At 37.0% G+C, this 23,749-nt stretch overlaps 1 protein-coding gene across 1 annotated transcript in view; it reads left to right on the top strand.

Moving 5' to 3' along the window:
• Positions 1-18,168, top strand: part of LOC136027237 (membrane protein BRI3-like) — a 22,564-nt gene extending 4,396 nt beyond the window's left edge. Inside the window, exons 2-4 of the mRNA XM_065704296.1 lie at positions 2,671-2,729; positions 14,760-14,917; positions 17,937-18,168. Coding sequence (XP_065560368.1) covers positions 2,702-2,729; positions 14,760-14,917; positions 17,937-18,065 — 315 coding nt within the window. The 5' untranslated portion in view covers positions 2,671-2,701 and the 3' untranslated portion in view covers positions 18,066-18,168. The remainder of the gene's footprint in view (positions 1-2,670; positions 2,730-14,759; positions 14,918-17,936) is intronic.
• Positions 18,169-23,749: the final 5,581 nt, after the last annotated feature.

Genomic DNA, 23,749 nt, shown 5'->3' with positions numbered 1-23,749 from the left:
GCCCAGCGCGCTTCCGCTGCGCCAAGCTGCTGTTATGCTTGTGATCAAACAAGTTGTTACAATAGAAAATTTCACCAACGGCTTCAATTAGAAAATCAATTTAAATGGTTCTTTTAACTTGCTTCCATCAAGCCTTACCCCCGCTTCAGTATAAATTCTTGTGAACATTCCAGTATGTAATTCTGATCACATGTTTCCATGTTTATTTTCTCCCTTTCTGTATCAATAAATTCAAACTGACAAAATTACCTAATTTTACAAATTTTAAAAAGTTAGCAGCTAGCGGTTTTGATCCACCGACCTCTGGGTTATGGGCCCAGCACGCTTCCGCTGCGCCAAGCTGCTGTTAGTGTAAGAATTTTTCAAACAAGTGATGTTATTACAAGAGAAAATTTTACCTTCAATGGGGAAAGTGGTTTTTCTAAGCTAGAAAATTTGGGGGTTAAGATTTTCCGACGAAAGTTTCCAGGATAATTACTCGGAGAATTCCGCGTCGAATGAGTCTTCGTACACCCAGATCCGATGTCGGCTGTGACCTGTAGGCGTGGCAGAAAAAAAGGGTTTCTGTCATTTTTCTCAAATAAAAATTTTACGGATTAAGACAGAATTTTTTGAAGCTTTCAGTCAGTCTCACCATGTCGAGCTGATCATTTTGATGTACTTGATGTTGAAATTCGTAACTTTTAACAACAAAAAACTTAACATGGGCTCTTATAGGGAAATGGGGTTTTTCTAAGCTAGAAAATCGGGGGGTTAAGATTTTCCGACGAAACTTTCAAGCAAAATTACTCGGAGATTTCCGCGTCGAATGAGTCTTCGTACACCCAGATCCGATGTCGGCTGTGACCTGTAGGCGTGGCGAAAAAAAAAGAACATGAACATTAAGTGGCAATGCGTGGTTTCTGGAAAAAAGGGAAGAAGTTATCGGATCGAGCTGAAATTATGCTGATAAGCTCTTGTGAATAACTTGTGAATGTCAGCTCGATCGGACAACGTTAAAGGGGGGCTGGGGTTGGGGGGTCGAAACTTTCGGCCAGATTTTCCCCATGAAGGAAAAGTCGGAGGGGGATGAAATTTGGTAGGTTTTTTAGTTGGAGCTCGGGCTACGAAATACATCCCTCCCCATCCCTCTGCGACCACTGGAACCGAAGATCGCTTAACATTGTCGTGGTTCGCCTCTTTAAAGAGGCACGAGTGTGCCTCCTTGAAAAACTGAAAAGACATACAATATTATTTTATCCATGAAAAAGACTATATCAATAAAAAACGGACAGAAATTAATTTAAGAAAAACGTTAAAAGTTTTAAAGTTTTGAAAAAACTTTTTCCACAAGACAAGTTTTTCAAAGAAAAGTAAAGAGCTCGATGAAGCCAAGAATGAACAAAAATATAGTTAAATAATATTTCAAGCATAAAACTACCACGAATTATGATCAATAAACAAATGAAACTCAAAACGAACGGAAATTACAATAAATAGCCGAGTCAAGTTCAACACTGAAAACAAAATGCGTTTGAAATGTTTCACCTTTCTTACTTTCATAAATAAACAATTATCAAAACCTTAAGGAAGAAATGTAAGTATATGTCAAAACTGACAAACCACGGTCATTTGTTTGTTTTTTGTATCTTTTTTTCGTTCCCTTTTCAGTAAAGCGCAAATGGCTTTCTTGTCTTGAAAAGGCATGGGGGTTATCAGCCCTGCTTATGTTAATTTTTGCTTTAACTTCGCCAAAAGCAGAGGAAGAAAGAAAGGGTCTTTGCTCCAGTTCCAGCGATCAATATTTAGGGTTAGAGCAATACAGTTAAGGTTTTTCAGTTTTCTTCGTTAATGTTCGATTCGTTAATCCTGCTATCAGAAAAACTAAGCCTTATGATAACACTTGACTGGGCTTGAGTGCAGGATGTTTGTTTAATGCCAGTGCTACGATATAATCGCGCTTGTGGATAAAATAAATATTATACACGACTACAGTGTCAATAATGTGTCTAACAGACGATTTATTGAGTTGAGCAATGTTCAAGCTTTAGGCGGTTGACCAGTCAGAGCAAAGATGTATGAAATTAGAAAGAAAAGAATGAAGCTTTGAACAGCAAATTTTTCTATCTTTAAGGTACGTCTGTGAAAAAGGCATACTTTTAGCAGACAATACTTGACAACGACTCATATTAACAGGTATGACTATGAAGGGGTTCGGGCATTAATACGATACTATGCGATAGATTAGATGGCCCGCATGCAATACGGACGTCCTTAGACAGTCACTAATTTTTAAAAAGCCAGTAGTGGCCCATGAACCCACAAATGTGCGACCAGCCATCTGACCTCCTCCTTGGTTGGACGAATTGTCGAAATCAAGCAGAACAGGATGGTCAGACTCGTTACTGAAATACATTTTGAAGTTTTTTTGATACGTCCACATAAGGCAATCGCGCACTGAACCAATGCATGCCAAAAGAGATAAAGATTGTATTTCGCTAAGAGCAGAAAAAATACCGATTTCTTATAGAGTTTATAAACAAGTCTAGTCCTGCTCGTTGTAGGGACCAAAAATCTTTGAAATATTGTGCTAGCTCTAATAGTAGGATCTCTGTTCTCCAAAAAAATGACCAAGCAATTGCATAAAGACTAAATAAAGTATGACACTTGGTAAAGTTATTTTTGTTTCAGTGACCCATTCTAAGAAGCCAAACTTCAAACAATGGACTCCGAAAAACCACCAGCCTACGGTAAGCTACTTGTTTATATTCATCTGTTTATCATCCCTTTTTATGGCACTTGGTATTAACCGAGTGACATATAGCAATCGCAAATTCTGTCTGTCTTTCGGTCTGTCTGTCTGTCGGTCTGTCCCGGTTTTGCTACTTTAGGCACTTCCAGGTAAGCTAGGACGATGAAATTTAGCAGGCGTATCAGGGACCGGACAAGATTAAATTAAAAAATAGTCGTTTTACCCATTTGGCCATCTGGAGGGGGGGGGGGGTAAATTCGTAAAAAATAGAAAAAATGAAGTATTTTTAACTTGACGAACGGGTGATGGGATCTTAATGAAATTTAATGTTTCAAAGGGTATCGTGTCTCAGAGCTCTTATTTTAAATTCCGACCAGATCCGGTGACATTGGGAGGGGGGTTGGAGGGGGGAACCTAAGATCTTGGAAAACACTTAGAGTGGAGGGATCGGGATGAAACTTGGTGGGGAAAATAAGCACAAGTCCTAGATACGTTATTTACATAACCGGAACAGATCTGCTCTGTCTGGGGGAATTGAGGGGGAGGGTTAATTCTGAAAAATTATGAAGTATTTTTAACTTACGAAGGAGTGATCGGATCTTAATGAAATTTGAAGTTTGGAAGGATATCGTGTCTCAGAGCTCTTATTTCAAGTCCCGACTGGATCCGGTGACATTGGGGGAATTGAGGGGGGGAACCTAAAATCTTGGAAAACACTTAGAGGGGAGGGATCGGGATGAAACTTGGTGGTAAAAATAAGCACAAGTCCTAGATACGTGATTGACATAACCGGAACAGGTCCACTCTCTTTGGGGGAGTTGGGGGGAGGGTTAATTCTGACCAATTAGAAAAATAAGGTATCTTTAACTTACGAAGGAGTGATCGAATCTTAATGAAATTTGATGTTTGGAAGGATGTCATGTCTCAGAGCTCTTATTTTAAATCCTGACCGGATCCGGTGAAGGGGAAGTTGGGGGGAACCTAAAATCTTGTAAAATGCTTAGAGTGGAGGGATCGGGATGAAACTTGGTGGGGAAAATAAGCACAAGTCCTAGATACCTGATTGGCATAACCGAAACGGATCTGCTCTCTTTGGGGGAGTTTGGGCGGAGGGTTCATTCAAAAAAATTAGAAAAAATGAGATGTTTTTAACTTACGAAAGAGTGACCGTATCTTAATGAAATTTCATATTTAGAAGGACTTCGAAACTCAGATCTCTTATTTAAAATCCCAACCGGATCCAGTGTCATTAGGGGGGGGGGAATCTCGGAAAACGCTTAAAGTGGAGAGATCAGGACGAAACTTGGTGGAAAGAATAAGCACAAGTCCAAGATCGGTGACTGACATAGCCGGACCAGATCCGCTCTTTGGTGGAGTTGGGGGAGGGGGAGTAATTTGGAAAAATTAGAAAAAATGAGGTATTTGTAACTTACGAACGGGTGATCAGATCTTAATGAAATTTGTTATCTAGAAGGATCTTGTGCTTTAGAACTCTCATTTTAAGTACCGGCCAGATCTGGTGACATTGAAGGGAGTTGGAGGAGGAAACCAGAATTCTTGGAAAACGTGAAATCGAGATATCTTACGAATGGGTGATCGGATCTTAATGAAACTTGATATATTGAAGAGTCTTATGTCTCAGATGCTCCATTTTCAATTCGAATCGGATCCGGAGACATAGGGGTTGGAGAGGGGAAACAGAAATCTTGGAAACTGGAAATCTTGGAAAAAGCTTAGAGTGGAGAGATCGGGAAGAAACTTGATGGGAAGAATAAGCACAATTTATAGATACGAGATTGACATAATTGGAACGGATCTGTTCTCTTTGAGGAAGCTGAGGAATGTTAATTTCGAAAAATTTGAAAAATTGAGGTATTTTTAACTTAAGAACGGGTGACCGGATCTTAATGAAATTTGATATTTAGAAGGAACTCATGTCTCAGAGCTCTTATTTCAAATCCTGATCAGATCTGTTGACATTGGGGGGAGTTGGAGAGGGAAACCGGAAATCTTGGAAAATACTTATAAATGTCGTAGATACGTGATTGACGTAACCGGACTGGATTCGCTCTCTTTGGGGGAGTTAGGTGGTGGGGTTCAGCGCTTTGGCGAGTTTGGTGCTTCTGGACGTGCTAGGATGATGAAAATTGGTAGGCGTGTCAGGGAGCTGTACAAATTGACTTGACAAAGTCGTTTTCCCCGATTCGAACATCTGGACGGCTGAAGGGAGAGGAAAAATTAGAAAAATCGAAGTATTTTTAACTTGCAAGTGGGTGATGGGATCTTAATGAATTTTGATATTTAGAAGGACCTCGTGAATCAGAGCTCTTTTTTTTAATCCCGACCGGCATTCAGCCTCTGATTTTCCTTTTAAATCAATCTATTGATTCTTAGAATTTTGCTAGAGCTCGTACCATATGAGCTCTTGGCTCTTCTGACCTCGTCACAAGTGCCATATGAGCTCTTAGCTCTTGTTTTACCTTGGGTCCGCATTTTCAAATAGGGAACATGTTTTTACAGAGAATATCTATTATAGAGAATATGTAGAATTGAGCCTTTCAATAGTTTTTGAGACCCTTCTAGGGGCACTGATTACAAAAATGTAGGGGGGGGGATTCAAATTTTTTATGAAGATACAAAAAAAATAGTATTTTCAAAATCCAAAAGAGGCAGTTTTTTATTGGTGCGCTGGATTCAGGATCCTTTGTCTAAGAGGGCGAGGGTTCGAATCCCAGTGTACCCAATTGTTTAGTTTGGGACGGGGGTCAGTGGCGTGACTCTGTAAGCTTAGCCAGAGTCGAACCAGCTCTAAGTAGGTACCTGGAGAAATCTGGGGAAGGTAAACAGGAAGGGTTTGCGAAAACACAGGATGGTTGGTCCCCAACTCCCCATTGCACTTCTTGGCTGAAGGGCCCAGAAACGGAAATAAGCACCGCCGGTAGGGACTGTAAAGTCTAATGCCGTATTCTTTACCTTTACCTTTATATCAAAGAAAAAGGGAAAATGAATATTCTGAAATGGTAGCCTAGCATTTGAGCGGTAAGTCTAATGCCCTATTCTTTACCTTTTTTTTTAAATACTAAAAAAGGTATTTCTTAGAAACATAGGTATGGAGATTCCCCCTCTAATTGACACCCCTGCCTCTAGGGAAAAAATTATTCTTAAAGCACTAAGAACATAAAAAACAAAAAATTTCTCCTTTGGCTCCATTTTCTACGATTTTTCGATTGTTTATTATACAATAAGATTTTTCGCTACGTGAATTCTCTCTTTTGCTGCCATGAAAAAAAAAACAAGCGGAAACATTACCTGTGTACAAACAAGCCCAACCAAATGGCTGTAACACCGTACGTTATGTTCAGTTGGGCTGTTGAACCAATATAAGCTCTTGGGAATATGTAAAAATACAGTAATAAAAGTGATATTTTCAAATGAGGAGAAAAAAAGTATTCTATTGGTATAGTCAACTAAAGGTATAAATATAACAGAAAAGGATATCCTAATTGGCCCTCCTAAGAAAATATGTTTTTGAATGTAAGCCAATTAACTGATAATTTGAAGCTTTTAACCTCGAGTAACTTGTATAATATCCATATTAATGCATAGTTTAGATTCAAGGCAGTCTTTGTCTTTTGTTACAGCAATCAGGAGACTTACAGTTTCAAGAGCTACATCGTAATATATTTTTTCGCTCATTTTCTGCTGATTATTCAGATGCGTCCCCTATTTCGCACCCGCTAAGTGTAAATCTATCAAACTGCTGTATGAAGGTCTTTTTCACTAAAAATTTAGTTATGGTAATTTCCTAATTTTTGAAGATGCATATGGTTGTGTAAGTTTCCATTTAACACCAATTTAAACAATTAAATTTCAGAAAACATGTTTTTTCAATCGAAAATAAGGCGCAAAATTAAAACATAAAACGAACAGAAATTGTTCTGTATATGAGGAGGGGAGCTGCCCTTTCCTCAATACCTCGCTCTTTACACTAAATTTGTTTAGTACTTTAAAAATTTTTTATTAGCTGTGTTTGTGTTTGAGCTGTCTTTCTTAAAGAAATGTGACAAAAAGTCAAACTTTAGCGCAAAGACCAAGGTATTGAGGAGTGGGCAGCAGTAGTATCCCCATAGGCACCTTAAAACACACATAGGTGTTACTCTTTTCTTCTTCGCCTTAAATCACGAAGAAGTTTAACAGTGATTCCCTCAAGACGTAGGTGTTATTGATTATGCACACCTGAGTGTTATGTAATACTGTAGGGAGTGTTTTTCCTTGATTGTTACGTAATTGATTACCTATGCAAATTTACAGAGGATGTCATAATCTCGCGTGGACATGTTTGGCTAGAGCTCAAGAGGCCCTAGTCAAGTGGGAAACCCCCGGTCGTAACTGAGGGTGACGTAATCTCGCGTGACTTGTTTTGCTAGAGCTCACGGCCACTATTCAAGTGAGGAACCCCCCTTGTAATTTAGGATGGTGATCACATGGGTGTTATGTAATAACTAAGAACAATATTTTTTTTCGATATAATTTTTATTCAAGGCGTTTTTCTTTTTCTTCAAGGTGTTTTTTTCTTCAAAGTGTTTTTTCTTCAAGGTGTTTTTTTTGTTTCGAGATATTTCTTTTTCTTTGAGATTTTTTTTTCCTCAAGAAACTTGTTTTCCTCGAGACATTCTTTTCTTTAATGCGTTTTTTCTTCGAGAATTCTTACAAGGTTGCTGTGTTAATTGTTTCAAAACCTACGAGGACCAAGTAGGAAAAACCCTCACGGGGCCGGTAGTCGAGTGTGGAACCCCTGGTTTTAACTGAGGATGACGTATTGTGCACACGTGGGTGTTATGTAATACTTATGCATGTTTAAAGTGTATTATTGTTACACATTTGACACACACGCGGATGTTAAATTATAGTTTGTGGTAAATTTGAATGAGAGTGATGCTACTGTTTGTTTGATCTATTGCTCAGAGCAAACGATGAAACCATTAGACAAGATAACAAGAAATGAATTACCATCTATAAGCAGTGACTGTTCTTGACATGTGACACTCTGGGTCTCATAAGTTGTATTTCAAGAACGAATCCATTTTTTGTCACAAACATCCATATTTTTTAAGCAAACGCAACTCGTTTTGAAGCATGGATTTGTTTATTTTCATCTCGTTTCGAGAAAAACCAAAGTTTGAAACATTGATTTGCATATTTCCTTCGGTATTCGAGCATCAACACACCTCATTCCCATTGTGGCACTATTTGGCTGGCCTGTGATACATATTATCATTCTTAAGGCGTTTTAAAGATATTTCTTGATATAAATTATGCTTTGAATACATTGCTTTGTGTTTTCGCAAGCCAACCCTCCGTGATACCCTCATGGCAGTTCATGCCACTGTCGGACACTATTACTGGCCCGTGGCACCTTCCTAAAGCATTTTTAACCATTTTCCTACAAAAACAGCCCTATAAACTAAATTGACCATTCATTTTATTTCAACAGCGGGACTTCCCATTTCGTTCTTAGAATGTGATAGTCCAAGACAGTTCACGCCACCGTGGCACACCACGGCTGGACCGTGGCACCCCCTGTGATACGTATTATCATTTGTAGAGCATTTTCAACCATTTTTCTACCAAAATAGCCCTATAAACTAAAGTTGATCATTGTTTTTATTTGAACAGCGGGACTTTCCATTTCATTGTTAGAACGTACCCCTGCGATATATAGTATCGTTCCTCAAGCATTTTTTTACCATTCTCCTACGAAAATAGCCCTATAAATTGAAACTGACCGTTATTTTTATTTGAAATGCGGGACTTCCCATTTCATTGTTAGAACATGATAGTCCAAGAGGTTCACATCCCGTGGTACTCTATGGCTGTCCCGTGGCACCCCTGTGGCGCACAATATCATTCCTAGAGGATTTTCAACCATTTTAGATCCCGCCACCGTGGCACTCTATGGGTGGCTTGCGGTGCCCATGTGACATATACTATCGTTCCTGAAGCATTTTTAACCATTTTCCTACGAAAATAGCCCTAAAAACTAATTTTGACCGTTATTTTTATTTGAACAGCAGTACTTTCCGTATCATTGTTAGAACATGATAGTCCAAGAAGTTCACGCCACCGTGGTACTCTCTGGCTGTCCCGTGGCACCCTGTGGTGCACAATATCATTCCTAAGGCTCTTTTAACAGTTCACACCACCATGGCACTCTGTGGGTAGCCAATGGCACCCCTGTGATTACCTTAGACCTTAGTTCCTCCAGCGCCATCGGTGGCGCATAGGGCGTCGACAAAGCCTCTCCATTCGTCTCGCACTGGTGCTGCAGCGATGACGTCTTCCCATTCAGGTATTAGTGAGGTGCCGGCCTTCCTCAGATCTCGGTCATGTGTTCGTCTCAATGTATTTTTGGGGCGGCCTCTCTTTCTTCTACCATCTGGCTTCCATTCATAGGTTGTTCGAGAAAGGTGGCTCTCTTCCATACGAAGAACGTGTCCCAGGTATGTCCACTGCCTTCTTTTCAGCAACTCAATGACTGGAGGTTGACCTGTTTTTCTGCGTATTTCTGCATTTGTAATTTTTTGTTGCCAGCTTGTATTTAACATTCTTCTGAGGCTCATATTTTCAAATGCAAGGATCCTTTTTCCAAGCTGGGTGTTTATTTTCCAACATTCGCTTGCGTAAAGGAGAATTGAGAGTACATTGCTGTTGAAGAGTCGAAGCCTCAGTCGCATTGAATATTTATTACTTCTACAAATAGGCTTCAATCTATTGAAGGCACCTGTAGCTTGTCCAATTATACGTTTAATCTCGGTCGAGATCTCTCCATCACAATCAATCCAGCTACCCAGGTACTTGAACTCCTGGACTTGTTCTAGATCCTTGTTTTTGCAATGGAGAACAAGTGGCGAGGTTGTGATGGCCATGCACTTCGATTTGTCAATGTTTATCTTTAGCCCGACATTCTCTGCATTCTCGGTAATAGTGTCAAGTAACCCCTGTGATACTTATTTATAATTCCTAAAACACTTTCAGCCATTTTATTGATATAAATCATGTTTTAAATCCATTGGTTTGCGTTTTCGCTAGCCAATCCCACCAAAATGCCCCCATGGTTGTTCACGGTCTACCATGGCATTATACAGATGGTCTGTGGGGTTCGTTTGGCACACAATGTAATTTTCTAAAGTGTTTTTACACGTTTGAATATCCTTATAGATGTTTTTTTTTTATTTGAACTACGGGCTTACCACTTATTCCTAAAGCATTTTCCTATAAAAATAGCCCAATAAATTAAAATCGACCATTATTTTTGTTTGAGCAACTGGACTTTCCAATTCATCGTTAGAAAATAACAGTCCAAGACAATTGACGCCACCCTGACACTCTATTCTTGGCCCGTTGCACCCTCTGGCTTATACTATCGTTCCTAAGGAATTTTCAACCATTTTTCTGCAAAAAAAAAACATGCAAAGCGTATGCACTAAAATCGATCGTTTAAACTTAAAGGAAAATTCCCAATAGTGTTTCTTCTGATGAGTCGTGGCAATTCACGCCAGCGTGGCACAATTTGGCTGTCCGATGGCACTTTGTGACACCTGGCATCAACACTTAAGCGTTTTCTGACATTTGAATATCCTGACAGATGTTTTTTATTGTGACAGTGGGAACATGGCTCGTGGCACCCTATGGCAACTATTAACATTCCAAAAGTGTTTTCAGATATTTTCTTAATATGAATCATACGTCAAATCCATTGCTTTGTGTTTTTACAAGCCAATCATATTACCCATAGGTATTTTTAGGTTTTTTAAATACAATGATATCCAATTCCGCTTCCCCCGCTTCTAGCCCCACTTAAAGCGATTCCAAATCTAATTCTGCTGGCTCTGACCCCGGTTCCAATCCCAGTCACGGTTCCACCAATTCTGGTTCCGTCAGTTCCGGCTCCCACGCTTTTGTCCCCCAATTCCACGGTTCCGACTCCAACAATTACGCTCCAAGCTCCATTGGCTCAAAGATTTTATGGGGCTTTCACTGGTACACTAAGGCTGTTCATCGACAATAGCTAGTTTATTATATCTGAGGGCCATTTTGACTAAGGACAAACTAGCTTTTAAAGATTTTAAGCGATGATTTTCCATATTCTAATAATTTTTTCATATTTTACGTTACTTTCCCCAAGTTTAATAGATCCAGGGCATGAAAAACTCCAATCTCGAGAGCAGAATGGCACAACGCAACGTTTTCACACACACCTGGGAGACACAAATAGTGCTAACAGAATAGAAAGTGGTTGCTGCAAAATACTTGTTACAAAACACAAAACGTCTAACAATATCCAAAATAGTTCTTCAGAATACAACAATGTTTAAACAAAATCCAAAAATAGTTCATACAAAACAAAAATAATTCTTGCAAATACAAAAAGTCCAAATAAAATCCAAAACAGTTCGTACAAAAACAAAATTATTCTCATAAATACAAAAAATACTGTACACAAATCCAAAATAGTTCTAACAGAATGAAAAATAGTTGCTGCAAAAATACTAAATACTTGCTTTAAAACACAAAAAATGCTAACGACATAGAACATAGTTTAGGATACACAAAGTTGAAAGAAAATCAAAAATGGTTCGTACAAAACAAAAATATTCCTTACATGATACAAAAATTCTAGTAAAATCCAAAATTGTTGCTAATCAATTACATTGTTCTTTTGTTCTCTTGATGCATTGAAAAAAAATTAGTGCAAAAAAAAAACAACATTGGTTTGAGGATTTGCAGTCTCCGTCTTGTACATTATAATTTCTGTTCGTTTTTGGTTCCGATGTTGGTCCTTACGTTCAAGTGAAAAGAAAACTCTTGTGTCGGCAAGGTTTTCAATCAAGGCGGCTGGTACAATAGGGAAGTCCCAAAGCTGTAATATTACTCAAATGATCTTAATTCTAACACAAAGATTGACATGTTACAGCTTTTTGAAATTACTGCCATGCAAGGATTTTCAATCTGAGTGAACGAGGGGCTCATATCGAGGCCCCTGGATCATAACCCTCCCATATCTCCTGAATGGTCTTCGACTTCGCGCAACACTGGTTTATAAAGATTACTTTGCTTGCTGACTACGAATGTGAGGCTAATATTGCAATAGATACGAAAGCTTAAAATATACTAAACGTGAAAATCATAGTTTGTGGACGCGTCACACTTTGTTAGAATCAGAGACGAGTAAGGATTTTCAGTTTGCATGATTTTAGGAACCTATGTATTTACAAACAACTCAATTTCTTTTCATCACAGTAGTATTAGTTTTTTTTTAACATGATGATGTTGAACTTTGCGACTTTCCTGTTGGATACAGGGGTGCTACTTGCCAATATTCATTTATTGGTGGGGAAGCGAGTGCTGGTGACAGATTATTTACCAGCCTGCTAATAATTTTCAGACTACTTCTATTTTATAAATAACTAACGTAATGTTAGCATTTATCATACTGCTTGGTCTACAAGAAAACTACCTTCTTTATTGTTTAGCTGTAAAATGCATCTGTATAAAAAATTAGTTACATAGAGAAGCATAGAAAAACCACTTTGAGTGGAATTGGACGATAAACCCTTGAATTCTGCCAAAATAGCTGTTGAGTTTAACTTCCTCTGCTGTTTGTTGATAGTGAATCTCTGTCACAGGAATCCAACAATTCTCTGTATTAAATGCATCAAATATTAACCTGACAGATCAATCTTTTATTGCTAATAAAGTTCTTTTTAAAATCAGATCCTGAAATTAAGTATAAAATGTCAGACACTAGCTGGAATTTTATATTTGCAGTCATCAGATCGATCTCTTCCTCCTATTCTTTTCTGCAAGAACGTTCGCTTTAAACATGGGTTCGTCCTGGGTCTTTGACCTAGACCCGAATCTTGTCATTGGCAAATTACTTAGCTTCAGTATCAATTCGCCTCGTTAGTGTGCTTGCGTGTAAGCTAAAGCTTGCTTTTTCCCTCTTATAAAGAAGACATAATAGCTCCTGGAATATTTTATATATTTTTTTGGGACTGTTGCTGCAGGTATTTTCCTCAACAATAGGGTGGATAATTTGATCCACATGCTTCATTTGCGTAAGCTCCCAGTCTCGCTATTTTTGACCTGTGTGCTTGCGGACTGTGAAGGTTTTGGAAACTATACCAGAAGTTCAAAATTTGAACCAACGGTCCCATGGAATTCTGATTTTTTTTTGGCAAATAAACATACTTTTTCTTACTTTTCTGTTTTAGTTCTTTTTAGTTTTCAATGGGGTGTAAGGTATTACATAGAATAATCGCTTAGCTTCTCATAGATATAACAATTTTGATTATTAGTTTAGCCATTTCTCTGTTACTACAATAAATAACTGAGTCAAATTCAAAACGAGCAGAAATTAACATGAGTAGGGCTGACAACCCCCATGTATTACCATTTTTTTTTATTTATTAAAGTAAAAAAATTGAAAATATTTAAAGTTTATTTTGTTTTCAGTAAAGTGCAAATTACATTCCTATCTAGGGAAGGCATGGGGGTTGTCAGCCCTATTCATGTTAATTGCCTGCTCATTCTGAGTTTGACTCGGTCAATTATTAAAATTTCTGTTCGTTTTGGGTTTCATTTATTTATTGATGGTGATTTGTGGTAGTTTTAAGCTTGGCAGATTATTTGACTTTATTTCTATTCATTTTTGGTTTCATGGAGCTCTTTGCTTTTCTTTGAAAAACTCGTTTTACGGAAAATATTGAAAAAATAAATTTCGGTTCGTTGATTATTGACATAGTCATCTTAATGGAAAAAAATTATATCTTTTCGATTTTTATTCAATAAGAATCCAGAGCTCGAATTGCTATTTGTATGTTGGAGAAACTTTTTCAAATTTTTTAATCCTGACACAAATAGTATTGTTTAATTTAATTTTATACCTCCTCAAGTTGACCTGAAAAATAAAATTTAGTATCATTCCCCAAAAATTCTTTATATGCTCTTTGACAACCTGGATGCACTTACACTCTTCTGATTTATTTAAGTTATAAGAGTAAAAGTAATAATAGTAGTAGCCCCCGAAAGTTTCAACTTAATACTCTCAGTCGTTCTCGATATATTTCTGAGGTGTCTTATTGGCAACCATACACGCAGTGGCTTTTTATTAGTTTTAAAGCATAATGGGCCAATAGCATAATGATGGGGGTTGACATACCCAAAATCCCTTTAGATATAGTTACTGGACCGTTCTACTCTTCTGAACAAAATGGGTGTCTCAAAATTTTGTCTGAACGAGTTCTACACTAAAATCCAAAAATACCTGGTTTTTATTACAGAATAAATCAGAACCACAAAATTAGAGCCTTAAATGTTATGTCCTTATTCAAAAGGTTCCGCTGATTCTTATGGATCTGATTGGTTAAATCTTCAACAATGGTGAAAGAAGTCTCTCCAGACAGGATTTGAAACTGCTGACCCATCTGAGGAAGACTTTCAGACTTAATCCAGAACCAGGTCAAGCGTCTGAACATCACCTTATTTTTGCTCTTTTGAAAAGACATCATTCTTGCCTATGTGTAAAAAAGAAGCAATTTGCAAAATAGAAGTTACAAATTTTTTAATACATTTGTCTGTTTCTTTCTATTCATATTATCAAAAGAAGCTATTTGGCTGTTTTCATATTTTTCGCTTTCCTTTACTACATTTTTCGAATAGCTCAAAGGACTTTGAAGAACTGCAGCCGAGGCTTTGCCTTTATAATGGGCTACAAGAGGATTGTCAAGTAACCACATGGAAGTTATTTTCTAACTCCCTCCCATAATCCCCTCCGTTTCAACTACTCTATGCAGTGTGTAAATTAGGCAATTGGAATGTTGTAACTATTAACCGTTGTTTTATCTTTTTACATTTGTTTGCTGACAATGTTTTCTTCATGTCGCCTTTTTTGGTTCTTTGCCTTGAAACAAAAATTTAATATTGAGGCTTATTAGTGTTGAAAAAAATCTTATATTTTCTTTTGCAGCACCACCTCCTTATTCTTCTCAAGAACCTCCTCCGATAGGATTCAACTATGCTCAGCCCCAGCCACAATATCAACCTCAGCCTCAACCTCAAGTTGTCCGGATCCAAACTGTCCCATCAACTACAGTTATTTTAGCCAATGGTTGTCCGAGTTGTAGGGTAAGTGTAAAAACATATTTTGAATAAATGCTACAAGGAATGCTAAGTCTGCTAATAAAATGAGTTTTTTTTTAAAGAAAACTAACTTGCAAATCTTTGGAATATCACCTTTGAGGTCTAATTGGCATGTATGCCCTATGTTACAAGTACTGTGTACAAACTTAAGGTAATCAAACATGCTACTACCATACTACTGTTAACCACTCACTGCATCACCAAGTCGCCAGAGGCCAACACAGCTACGGATACTTCTCCTCCATCCCAATCTATTCAAAGCATCCCTCTTTATACTCTCCCGAGAACTTCTTATTTCATTTAAGTCTTTCATTTCTAAATCACCTATCTCACCACATTCCAGGAGGAGCTGCTTTCGTTTGGCCCTAGGGGGTTCGCCAACAAGGACAATTTTTGGCAGTCTATCATTCTTCATCCGGAAAACCGGAAATTTATCGATCCTATAAATTATTATATTATAACCATTACTATTATGTAAACAATGGGCAAAGTTCATAACTTGCAGCCCTTCCCCGGGGACCGTGGGGAATTAAATCATCCTCAAAGACATAATTATAAAATTTTTCGACTATGCGGAAGAGAATAGCTATCTCAAAATTTTGATCGGGTGACTCTGGGAAAAAAATGAGCGTGGGAGGGGGCCTAGTTGCCCTCCAATTTTTGAGTCACTGACAAAGGGCACTAGGACTTTTAATTTCTGTTCGAATGAGCCCTCTCGCGATGTTATAGAACATCCGGGATCTTTCTTCTGGCAAAAAATACAAAATTCCAAATTTTTTAGATAGGAGCTTAAAATTTCTACAGTAAGGTTCTCTGATACGCTGAATCGGGCGGTGTGATTTTCAGTAAGATTCTCTGACTTTCAGAGGGTGTTTCCCACTTTTTTTGAAAATATGGTTAATTTTTTCAGGCTCATACCTTTTGGTGGGCAAGATTAGACTTGATGAAATTTAGATATTTGGAATCAGCATAAAAATCCAATTCTTTTGATATATCTATTAGTATCAAAATTCTATTTTTAGAGTTTCGATCACTATTGAGCTGGATTGCTCCTTACTTACACTTAGTTACCACGAAGTGTTTTATAGTGTTAGAAATCGTAAGTCAATTGTGAAACTTGGAGGTTACACTTTGCATTTTGATTTCAGGAATCCATAGCATGACTTTAGTCTCATATTTGTTTTGGAAATATAAAAAGATCTTAAAATATCACCTTTTGCGGAAATCAAAGATCATTACTTGTACTCTTTGCCAAGGGTAACAATTCATACAACAATTCATGACTTTAAAATCCATAAATACCAATTTTGACGATATTTGAGGCATTTGCTTATCGTATGTTTGTTTAAAGATTAATCAGTTTGAAAACCCCTCGATAATTGTTTTATAAGATGTTTGAAAGACAGTCTGGAATATTTATATGATGTACTTTGTTTTCGGTTTTAGATCATTCAGACTATAATTTCGACTTCATAACTTTAATTATTCATCTACGTACCTTCCGTAATATGTTTTTTCTTAGACTTCTAATTCTTAATAACAGCGTCAAATTGTCGCCAATAGGCTAAAAAATTCTTTGATAAAAACTGTAATTGAGATTAGAAGCCAATTATAAAACATGTAATTTACCGACACAACATTTTAATTCTGGAAATTCTACATTTCACTGCCGTTTCTTTCGTTTTCTAACGTTGAAGAAAGTTTAATAAACTTAAGAGGAGAAAGGGCCTCGTTTTGGGACTATTTTTGCACAGACTGCCTTAAGTTGATTTTATATTTATTTATTTTTTTAACGTCAGCAACTAGAACAGATATTAGAAACGAAAGACAAATATTGATCCCAAGCCAACGAGACGAAGAAACAAGCTTAACTGAAAATGATCAGCAATCTAAATCACTGTTTCGCTGTTAAATCACGTTTAGTATTAAAAACTAGCCATACACACTTTGCAGTGTTCAGTTTCAGGCATATTTCGTCAGAAGGCTTAGAAATCAGGCATATCGATTTTACTAGGCTAAAATTAGCACGGCTAATAAGTAACACATCATATGTATACGCAATGTAAGATCAATCTGTCAGGCGCTTAACACATGATGAAGTAATATGAGAAAGAACAGAATCGCGTTGAAGAGATATGGTCACAGAACACCATCTCGTCGGGCACCAGAAAAGAATGGTTACATTCCCAACAGAAGTGTCCCCTAACCTAACTCGAAAGTATGAATTAGCATACCAGGTATTGAAGGACAAATACATTAAAGGAACTTATCAATGGCTTAACTGATTTTGGTGGACCGCATGAAAAGCTTAAGAGACATATAGTGCACAAAAACGGACTTCAGAACCATCTCTCTGTGCTAGACGTAGTAACGAGCTGAGCAAACGATGTGCATGTTGGCAGCGCATACATGACTTAAAACCAAATTGATTTGACAGATCATACAACTTTAGGAAGGATTTTAGGAAGTAGAACGAATTAAAGAGCTTTACTTAAAAAACAAGCTACTGTGATAAGTATGTACAATGTACAGTTAAGAGTTACTTACTCTAGCCAGTTAAGAAGTTAAGGATGAGAATCATTCTTTAATTCAAAAAAATTGTCGGATTTTTTAGTACTGTTCCTCAAGGATCATATGTTGTTATCAGTAAGCCTTAGCTCCTTATGCAGGAGCCAATAACCATTTAGTTTTAATAAAAAGCGTTCGTAAGAAAATCTGGAAGTCCATCATGTAGGATTGCCTGTCTTATAGAACAAAAATTGGCCCCGCTTTCTCCTGTTTGTTACCATGAAAGTGATTTAAACTTAACCATTCATATTTCTAACTTTATTCTTGTTGATGTTTAGTATGATATAAGAAAAGCGTGATGTCCGTCAATATCTGTAGTTTAATAAGTCGGAATACACTTTAATATATGGAGTTTGTGTATGGCGTATTTAAGTTAGAACGAGTATTTTTTGTGCGCTTGCAGGCACACACGGCATTGAATTTCCTTTTTTTTCAGAATGGTGTGATGGTTGGTCACTTTCCTTGCTGTGCTATATTCATAGCAATCCTGTTTTTCCCACTTGGTGTACTGTGCTGTCTATTAATGCGAGTCAATACTTGCAGTTCGTGTGGATTTACTACCTGAAGTGGATCAAGTGTTTTTCCTTTGACTATTCCATTATAATCAATCTTTTCATGTTATAAATTTTAGCCGGGTTTGTTTTCTAATAAAATTTCGTATTAGGGCCTTAGATGCTTTGAGAGAAGAAATTATAATTTGAAAGCATTTACATAATTTCCACATTTGATGAAAATAAAGAAAAAGAAAATAAAGCTACCTCACTACCACCAACGCATTCCGCCATTGAAAGGACATACACACATTGAGAAATGGGTAAAACTTTTAATAAAACCGTGAACTTCAAAGGAAAAAAAGAATAATGTTTTTGGTACAAATAAAACCAACTATTTCTGTTATGTCCGAAAGAATTTATTTATTAACGGAGGAAAAGGTAGCGGGAATACATGAAGAAAAATTAACTTTAACAAATTAAAACGTCCATAAATAAACAAGAAAAAGATAACTGCTATACAAGAAAACGAATAAACTAACATCTGATAAACTGGCAAGGTTTGTGTTTATCTTAATGCTCTTTTTCAGTAACAAAAGAGCGCTGCAGCAACGTTTTTGGCCTTTTTGTGCCTAAAAAAAACAAAAGAAACAATTTCACGCGATGGTTCATTCGCCATTAAAACTAACAAATACAAAAGAACAACTGCCTAAATGAAAGTAAAGGTCAGTATAAAAACTTACAGCCAGCAAAAATTATCCTATGTATGAGGGGGCTGCGAGCTTCCCAATATCCCGCTCTCATCCCTTTTAGTGAAAGAATTTAGTGGCAAACCAATATAATCAGTTGCTCAAATGGTACCTATAGGAATCTAGGGAAAAACACGAAAAGCGTCCGACGATTTGCCCCCAACCATGTTTAGCATTGCCGAATTAGCATCAAGAGATCGGTACCTGCGCTACGCGAACCTCATTAATCCGTATGCAAAAGTTTGTTTAATTAAGCTTCCAAGATCATAATGCCATAAGGTGGGACATTGGCTCCTAAATCTCTGTGTGGTCTATACATAATATACGGTTAATATAGATAATTCCATTTAAACTTTGTTTAACCGAATTAATTAAGATGACTCTTCATAAACAATTACGTACAGAGGTATATAGTTTTGCGGCAGCCAATGCGGATGATGCGGAGTTTATCTTTCTGGACGGGGTTATCTAAAGCCTCAAAAAATGCGTTCTGAGGCCCTTCTCTCAAATCTTCTGAAATTCAATGAGCTTGCAGATAAACGTAGAAAGATAAGGAGGGGCGAGGATTTCCCTCAAATCTCGCTTCATTCTAAGGAATTTTTTGGGACTAAGCCTACAATATAGGCACTGTGGGAGGACAGCTCCCTTAGTACTGCAGAACTATTTTAAGCGTGGCATAGAAAATTACATTCATATGCATGCCTGCACTGACAGGGGAAAGGATGAATGAGGGGGACCACCTGCTAAAAAAAATATGTAATGTTGAAAAACTCTCCTTGAAAACCATGATACAGATTATCTCAAGTATTTATCAGAAAATTATGATCATGGATCCGTTTTTATTTGTCTATTTGTTGTTGTCTTTTTTTCCCTATGGATGACCCTATCGAAGCAATGGTTCTAAGACATCGGCAAAAGGCTTATTGGAACGGAGATTTAAAGGTCCAGTACCCGTTTTAAGAAATAAGAAATGACTGTACCAGAGTACAGTAGCATTTTCTGCCATTTTGCGGCCAAAAACAGCAATTCTGGCTCTAAGAGGATTAAAAGCCTATCAAGCAAAAATTCTGAAATAGCCACTCAAAATTAAATTATCCAAAAGCAAATTTTGATCTTCTTAGTTTCAGAGGTGGTAATGCCGCACGGTGGCATATTTGTTCCTAATGATGCAAGTAGTCAACCCAAAATCAACGGTTAGTATAGACATTTATTTTAAAGCTTATTTAACTAAGTTGACACATTTAGTGCTTAATAAAATTACTGATAGCGATGCATAATTGCTCATTAGTTATAGTGGAGCAGGGACATTAGAACTTTTTGAAAGGGAGGTGGGGGGGGGAGTGTCTGAAGCCTTTAAAAGTGTATTTCTATTCCCAAAATTTCTGATTCTCAGAGAACCTCCCGATTATCAATAAAGAAAGAGCTTAGGAGAGGGGCGGTGTAGAAATTAGTCTCTAACCTCCCTTCATTCCTAGAGTGTTTTTGGACGAAGCATGGAATAAGGTTACTGGATGGAGATAGGTCTTCCCTTATTCGAGAAAAAAAAATTATGTATACCCTAAAAGATTACACTAATATGCTTATTGACACAAATAGGTGAAGAAGTGGTGAGAGAGGGGCGTTATCAGAGATATAGAGTAATATCGAGGTCAGGTCGAAGTGTCGGTAATGGGGTGATGATGAACAAGACTAGGGTTAGAGCGGGCCATAGTCTAAGGCAGGAATGGATCAGGGGCGCCAATTGAAAAACATTCTTTTTTTCATTTTCATTGAAGAAATCAATAAGAAAACTCCTTTTATATTAAAAAAAAAATTTTTGTGCACCTTGACTGAAAAGAAAATTCTTATCCCCCAACATTTTCGTTAATTGGTGCCCCTTGAAGGGTGGTCAAAACAACATTGTAAATAGCATATGATTTACACAATGGAGAGTTCCCGTGTCGTACCTTAACTGACATTTCTTATCTAGGGATATCCTGAACTGGGATGATTTCCAATTCTCTTAGAGGTGGGACAGTGGTTATATGTGATATACAAGGTTTTCCTCCCAAATTTGGGCCTCCACCCCTTGCCAATGACGAGCTTGGACCTTTACCCCTTGCAAATATGAATCACCTCCATCCACGCACTTTGGTCATTACGTTCGGCAGCACTAGCCTTCGGCTCTTGCCAATTAAGATTCTTCTGCCTTCATACTGCTATTTGTGACGTCGTTTCCAGCCTATTATTGTGTACTATGTACATATTCATGTATCCACATGTAGAAGACTTATTGGTGTGTAAAAGTATACTCAGAGCTTAGAATTATTATTTAAGAAGGCTTATTAAGTTTTTTAAATTATATTTTATCACCTGTAGTTTGATAGCATCGCATTTCTACTGCTTTAATTAAGTCATGATATGTGAATGAATTTGGTCGTTTTTCAAACGGCACTGCTCATGAAAAAAAACAAAAAACAACATTGGTCTAAAACCTCAGTAGCTTTCATTATCCAAAAGTTCAAAATATATACACAAATAAATGTGGAGTTAAATAGCATCTTACTATAATAATACCCAAGATATTGTCAGTGAGCCTTTAAAACTGCATCAGATCTATATAATTTAATCAGGGTGGGCTTGCAGAGTTCCTCTATATTTTCATGGTTAAAAGCATCTCAAATGTGATACTTCTTTAGTTTTTAATTCCTACTGAAACATTTTTTCGCCAATGTGGCCAAAAATTTTGGGCAATCTGGCCAGGAGTGTTTCTGCTTCTGATGAATACAGACCTGCCTTGCCATAGCCGAGGTGAACCAAGTCTTTAGGCCTGTTTTATTAAGAAAGTGTCATCCAATTCATTTTTCACTTTCTAATTTTCATTACGAAAGGATGTCAACTTTAGCTAATTAAAGAGGATCCGATAAACTCCTTGTTTTTATCAAGACAAGATTACTTCCCTATCTAACCGAGTTGAGGAATCTGCCAGATCTGTTTGGAATCGAAAGGCAAGTGCTATTATAGTTTCAGAAACCCATTCACTTGAACAAAAAAACTAAATAAAGATAATCAGCTTCAAAAAAGAAATGGTTTTTGGTCAGGGTCAAGGGGCTTGAATGTTATACTGGCAATGGAACATCAAACCCATTGAAATCAAGGATTCAAATCGAAAGCACAAAAATCTAATTTTCGCTATTTCTCTCACTAAGCGGACACAATGTAATTTAGCAATACTTTTTTAACTTGACCATAATTTTAGGGTAGAATTCATGCCCATGCATTGAAAACTCGGAAATTTGTCTGACATCTGTTTTTTTTTTTTTTATTTACATGAAAAAGTATTTCAGCACTTGAGCGAAAAAAAAACTACGTAACTAATGTAAATGAGGATAAGTGGGTAAGAATAAGCGAAGGTCATGAATTGCATCAAAAACTTCAGCATCCATAGACAGTTTCTGAGGGTTTGACAAGCAAAGCATATTACTTATAAACACAAAATATCGCTTAAAAATTATCTAGGAGAGGAGGAAAAACTCCAAAAATGGCAAAGAAAATAAGATTTACATGAAATTGCAGAAAATTATGATGAAATTGATGAGAATTTCATAGTAAGAGGTTTTCTAGTTCCTCTCTTCTTCCGTCACTTTTCAAATATTTCGTTAAACAAATATTTTACAACTGTTCCATAAAGCACGAACAGTCACTGAAGACGTTTCCTGCGTAATCTAAGCATTGCGAAATTTAAACGCATAAATTGTGGAAAATAGCCAATATTGTTTTCCAGTAGAACCCAAATAATAAAATTAAGAACATCCTCAAAAGCACCGTTCTTAATTTACAGGTCTAAAACTTCAAGGAAGAGATTACATTTTGGGAGGGGAAGGAGCACTAAAACCGGACGAACGGTTATATTAAACGAGATTCATAGCTTAGTGAATATTTGCAAACTGATGATTATTGCCTGGGGGGTACACCCTGTGCTCCTGTCGTATGCGACCATTTCTTAGAAACTGTACCATTTGTTATCACAACGAACAGAAAGACAAAACAAAAAGCCTACAAAAGATAACAATTTTGCTCTGCAGCTTATCATAATGGAGCTACCTCATTTACCAGTGGAATGTGATCTCTCTTCCTTTCTCGGATTTATTCCTGAAATCAAGAATAAAAAAATACTTGGCCATGTTTAGCTGCTTGGAGCTTTCGGAGGTTAAATAATTAATTCATGATTATATGAGTACATTAATACGAGACATGAGTATGTTCAACTCTTTACTCTAATAATTTAGTTTCATTTCCTTCATTCATAATATAAAATTCATCTACAAAAACTTTAAAAGTAAAATGGTCTTTTTTTCTTGTTTCCTGAAACTTGAGTATCTCATTTTTCTTTTTCTAGCGGACAGCGTGATCCACACTAACATTATAGGGAGGGAAGGTGCTACATTCTACACTTTCTATGGAGACAAAGAGAATAAAGCTTAAGTACGTCAAGGACAAATTTCCAATATTCGGCATGAAACTGGTCTTTAACCTGTTTTCCAGACCCCCCCCCCCCCACCAAACAAAAATGTTGAAGCCTCATCTGTTCTCTAGTACAAATTTAACTAGCAACGTTGATTTACCTTCATCAAAACCTTGCTTGTCCTTATAACAAAATTTTAATTTGGGTGACCGTGAAGTAAGCATCCAAAAGCGAGCATGGACTATCTAACGCATTACTACAAATCCAAGTTTACAGGGGACGCACACAGGAATATAAATTGAGACCTGGAAAGGGGGGCAAAATTTTAAAAAAGAGATACTAATACGCACATTGCAGAGAAAACATTTGAAATGTTGGGTAAGACTGTTAAGATCATGATATTTCTTGAGAAAGCTGGGCCCAAAAAGATCCTTTTACCTCCGTACCCACTAAAACTTGGTTAATCAAAAGCGATGAGATATTTTTCAAATAGTGTATTTTTCACAATTATTATTCAAATTACTCATTTTTGTCATAATAGCTTTATTTTTTACTGACAAGTATT

The sequence above is a fragment of the Artemia franciscana genome, chromosome 5 (assembly GCF_032884065.1).
Source record: "Artemia franciscana chromosome 5, ASM3288406v1, whole genome shotgun sequence".
Classification (NCBI taxonomy): Eukaryota; Metazoa; Arthropoda; class Branchiopoda; order Anostraca; family Artemiidae; genus Artemia; species Artemia franciscana.
The sequence above is the reverse complement of the archived record's forward strand: the minus strand, read 5'-3'. Positions and strand labels throughout refer to the sequence as shown.